At 36.2% G+C, this 4,581-nt stretch overlaps 1 protein-coding gene across 1 annotated transcript; it reads left to right on the top strand.

Moving 5' to 3' along the window:
- Positions 1-220: 220 nt before the first annotated feature.
- Positions 221-4,133, top strand: MMDH1 (Lactate/malate dehydrogenase family protein). The gene is made up of 7 exons (XM_020368058.3): positions 221-565; positions 1,471-1,644; positions 2,074-2,242; positions 2,556-2,617; positions 2,723-2,844; positions 2,999-3,116; positions 3,698-4,133. The coding sequence occupies exons 1-7, from the start codon at positions 311-313 to the stop codon at positions 3,833-3,835; spliced, it is 1,038 nt and encodes a 345-aa protein (XP_020223647.1). The 5' UTR covers positions 221-310; the 3' UTR covers positions 3,836-4,133.
- The last annotated feature ends 448 nt before the right edge of the window (positions 4,134-4,581 follow it).

Genomic DNA, 4,581 nt, shown 5'->3' with positions numbered 1-4,581 from the left:
CACAATGTTTATTCATAAGTTTCCCTTGGTTAAATATTATTTTAATATTAATTTTTAATATAAAATATTATTTAAACATTATTTAATTTAATTTTAATAAGAATAAAATATAGTATCCAATTATTTTAAAGCATATTATTTCGTGTGGACCCGAAACACTTGCTGGCGCTGGCTCACTCCCTCACAAATCGCCACTCTCACCATAAATTGTGACCATCGTCACTCCTCACTCCTCACTCCAACCCATTTGTTCTCTCCCTCTTTTTCCTCACAATCTTCAAAACCAAACCAAGAGAGAGAGAAAAAAAAAATGATCAACCCATCCATGCTCCGATCTCTCCGCTCCGCCGCCACCCGCGGCGCCTCCCACCTCTCCCGCCGTGGCTACGGCACCGAGCCCGTGCCGGAGCGCAAGGTGGCGGTTCTCGGCGCCGCCGGCGGGATCGGCCAACCCCTCTCCCTTCTCATGAAGCTCAACCCCCTCGTTTCCAGCCTCTCCCTCTACGATATCGCCGGAACCCCCGGCGTCGCCGCCGATGTCAGCCACATCAACACCAGATCTGAGGTACCCCCGATCCGCTCTCGTTACCCACTTTTCTCTTTTTGTGCAAATGTGTTTTTCTGAGGTGCCCTTTTGCTGGGTGTTTGAAAAGTTGCGAACTTTGTTGTGGGTTACTTATTTATTTATTTTTTGTGGCGGAGTAGTGTACCCTTTTGTGGGGTTATCGCCAAAATTGAAACTTTATTGTGGTATGATGTACGGTGATATGCTTTACTTGTTGAGATTTTGCTTGGGTGCTATAGGTTTAGCGTTGTTTGGTGTTTTTTTTTTGAGGGATCGGGGTTTCTGTTGGGTTTAGTGTCGTTTGGTGTGTTTTCATTCTAATTTTATTATTTTTGAATTGTGTAATTATACATTTTGTGGGTGAGATCGTGTACAGTGTTTTGAAAACCGTTGATGATGTTTTGCCCTTTTCTGTGGTATAACGATTTAACCTTTTGAGGATTTTTTGTTTTTCGCAAAGATATGAACGTTTTATTATAGTTTAATGTTGTGGTATTGTAGTTTGATCTGTTTCCGTTAGGTGTATTATTCTACTATTTTTTGGTGGGGGCCAGGGTGTGTTTTGCAAAAATGGAAGATTTACTGTGGTTTGGTGTTAATAGCACAGTGAATTGAGTTAATTTTTTGAGGTGCACTGATCTACCGGTTTGTAGTTTTTTTAAGGGTGCAATAGTTACTGTTGTTTGATGTTAACAGCGCAGTGAGGTTTTTATTTTTATTTTTTATTTTTATTTTTATTTTTTATAAATGTTATGATGCAATCTTTGTTGTAGGTTGATGTTATTGTACGATCTGTTGAACTTTTTCTGTGGGAGGTTAATGTACCTTTTTTCTGTAGTGAGGTGCATACCCTTTAATGTTGTGGTGCAGTTGATTGAGCTGTGTTTTGTTTAATGGGATTGCAGGTTGTGGGGTACCAAGGTGAAGAAGAGCTTGGAAAAGCTTTGGAGGGTGCTGATGTTGTTATAATTCCTGCTGGTGTGCCCAGAAAGCCTGGAATGACTAGAGACGATCTTTTTAACATCAATGCTGGAATTGTCAAGACACTTTGTACTGCTATTTCTAAGTACTGCCCCCATGTGAGTGCTTGTTTCCTTGTGTTTCCTTGTGTTGCCACTGTCAATGTTTTGCTTTGATTTTGTCTTTGAAAAACACATACTGGCTTGGCGGCACTCTTAGATGAAATGAAAATTTCATTATGATCTGTTTTAGCCTGTTACTCTGAACGCACTTTTAAGACTGGCTTGAATTGAGTTGATTTTAAATAAATTTTTTTTGGAATTTAATTGATTTTAAAATTTGAATTAATGGTCAGTAGCAATGATAAATGATAGACATGATTTTTCCCCATCCATTGGAAGTATAGGCCTGAAGTCTATATTATGTCATGAATTAAATCAAAAGAGTAATTGTGTGCATGTCATGTTCTATATTATGTGTGGTGGGCCTGAAGTCTTTTATAATCATGATTTTTATTTGATACTGATCATTTTTATCTATGGAATCAGGCCCTTGTTAACATGATTAGCAATCCTGTGAACTCCACTGTTCCAATTGCTGCTGAAGTTTTCAAGAAGGCTGGGACATATGATGAGAAGAAATTGTTTGGTGTTACCACCCTTGATGTTGTTAGGGCAAAAACTTTCTATGCTGGGAAAGCCAATGTTCCAGTTGCTGGTATGTAAAGTGTAATAAACCTAGCAGTTACTGTAATGTGTTGGTTTGCTACTGTTGTTAATTCTGTGATGTTTAGATGGATCATATGTGGAAGACAGTTTGGTGTCAGCTTTATGTGTCATATTTTTGTGAAAAAGTCCAACTAATTTCAAGAGAATAAATCTAAGTGTTTTTTAATCAAGTTGGAGGGGTTTTTTGGGTGGGGGAAGGGTTGAAATTGAATAATGATTCTGCGTTTCTTCATATGCAGAACAATTTGTATTTAATTGTGCATAACATTTGATTTGAGTTGTGTTTATTTATGTTTCCGCAGGTGTCAATGTACCTGTTGTTGGTGGCCATGCTGGCATTACCATTTTGCCCCTATTTTCTCAAGTACCTTCCTGCTCTTTTAACTACCTTTTTCTCTGTGGAATCTAGTATGGATGCCTTGCTTCATATGCACATATTAATCCTTTTAACATTTTTTCATTTTTAAAGGCCACACCAAAAGCCAATCTTGATGACGATGTCATTACGGCTCTTACAAAGAGGACACAAGATGGTGGAACGGAAGTTGTGGAAGCTAAGGCTGGAAAGGGTTCGGCAACTTTGTCAATGGCGTAAGTCTGGGATTAATGAATGTTTGATCTTGATAGTCACAGTTCACTCAATGAAAATTAATACTAATGCAAGAATTGTGTGTCGGTGACAAGTTTTGCCAGTTATGGATGCAAAATCTGATCACTCATTCTTAACATATTATCTTTGTTGTAGCTATGCTGGAGCTCTTTTTGCTGATGCTTGTCTCAAGGGCCTCAATGGGGTCCCAGATGTTGTTGAGTGCTCATTCGTGCAATCCACTGTCACTGAACTTCCCTTCTTTGCTTCCAAGGTCATTGAACTTCCTGCAACACTTACATTTATAATTTTAATTCTGAGTAATTTAGGGGCTGTTTGATTTGAGAAAACGTTTTGTTTTCGTTCTGTTTGTATATGAATCAGTGAAAAACAGAAAATAATAAAAAGTTGTTTTCACTGTTTCTCGTTTGAACTTTAAAAACAAGAAACAAGGTGAATAGCAACTTTGTAAAATAAAGTGAAATCAGAAATTGTTTGTTCAAATCAAACAGTCCCAAAGGTTCGAACTCATTTTCTCCATGCAGTGCCTGTTTTCGCTTAAGGTTCTGTTTGGATAAACATCTGTAGAAGTACTTTTAGGAGAAAAAAAATGAAATAAGTTTCTCTTTATGATAAAATTAGCTTATGCTTAAATTCATTTATAGTGACTTGTTAGTTTTTCTAAAATCTTATTTAGTTTTAGCTTTCATTGAGAAGTTTATTTTATTTCATTTTCCCCAAAAATAGTTCAGGAGAAATTTATTCAAACAGACCCCAACTTTATTGTAGAGATAGTGAGATCCACATTGGTCTGCTTTTATACTGCTATTGAGAAAATGGTGAAATGTTTTGCAGGTGAGGCTTGGGAAGAATGGTGTGGAGGAAGTTCTTGGCTTGGGACCTCTCTCAGATTTTGAGAAACAAGGCCTTGAAAGCCTTAAGCCTGAACTCAAATCATCCATTGAGAAGGGAATCAAATTTGCCAACCAGTAATTGAACATGTGTGATAGGTTACTGGACAATGATATTCCTTTAAGAACCAAATCAAATTTTGCAATCTCAGAACCATTGTTGTATTGTTGCCGGCAGTGGTGGCGGCTTTGTTGTTTTATTTAGAGTAGGTATACGTCTTGATTAAATAATTTAAGTCTGAGAGCAGTTTGTTGCACAAGGGATTGATTGAATGTTAAACCTTCTAGGTTTTGGCCATTCCATTTAATAATGGTCCCTCTTTTAACTTGATGTATGGTTTCACATAATGTAACTGCAGGGTGTTTTGCCCTTTCTCCTCTTTTCAAAGGTTTTTGCTAGCTTTTTTTGAGGGCAGACAACTGAGTTGTAGGGTTAAAGTTAGATATAGGACCAAAATTTATTAGAAGTTATTAGATGAGTAAAGTTATAAATTTATGATTTTAAAATATTTCAGTTAAAAATATTTAAAATTGTGGAAGAGAATGTATTAGCATTTTTCTTATTCCATTTTGGGATAAAGAAAGAAATGCGAGATTCGGATTTTGTGGGGCACGCCAATGAGTTTGTTTAGAGCATTTTTGTTTTGCTGGTGTTAAAACTTTGTTAATTAGTGATTTTAAGATGTTTAATTTTGCTTGAATACAATAAAATAAATCATTTTTTTAATGTATTTTTTATACATGATCATTTTTATGCATTCAGCTTCAAAAAAAATATAGCTTATTTTTTAAAAAATAATTAATATTTTTCAGCTAATTTTCCAAATA

The sequence above is a fragment of the Cajanus cajan genome, chromosome 8 (genome assembly GCF_000230855.2).
Source record: "Cajanus cajan strain Asha chromosome 8, NIPB_CcT2T_4, whole genome shotgun sequence".
Taxonomy (NCBI): domain Eukaryota; kingdom Viridiplantae; phylum Streptophyta; class Magnoliopsida; order Fabales; family Fabaceae; genus Cajanus; species Cajanus cajan.
This window is presented reverse-complemented; position numbering and strand designations above follow the sequence as displayed.

Excerpts from the sequence above, each read along its gene's own strand:
- MMDH1 (XM_020368058.3), top strand. The coding sequence starts at position 311 with ATGATCAACCCATCCATGCTCCGATCTCTCCGCTCCGCCGCCACCCGC. Across the intron at positions 566-1,470 it reads ACATCAACACCAGATCTGAG|GTTGTGGGGTACCAAGGTGA; the intron begins GTACCCCCGATC and ends ATGGGATTGCAG. Across the intron at positions 2,845-2,998 it reads TCGGCAACTTTGTCAATGGC|CTATGCTGGAGCTCTTTTTG; the intron begins GTAAGTCTGGGA and ends TCTTTGTTGTAG.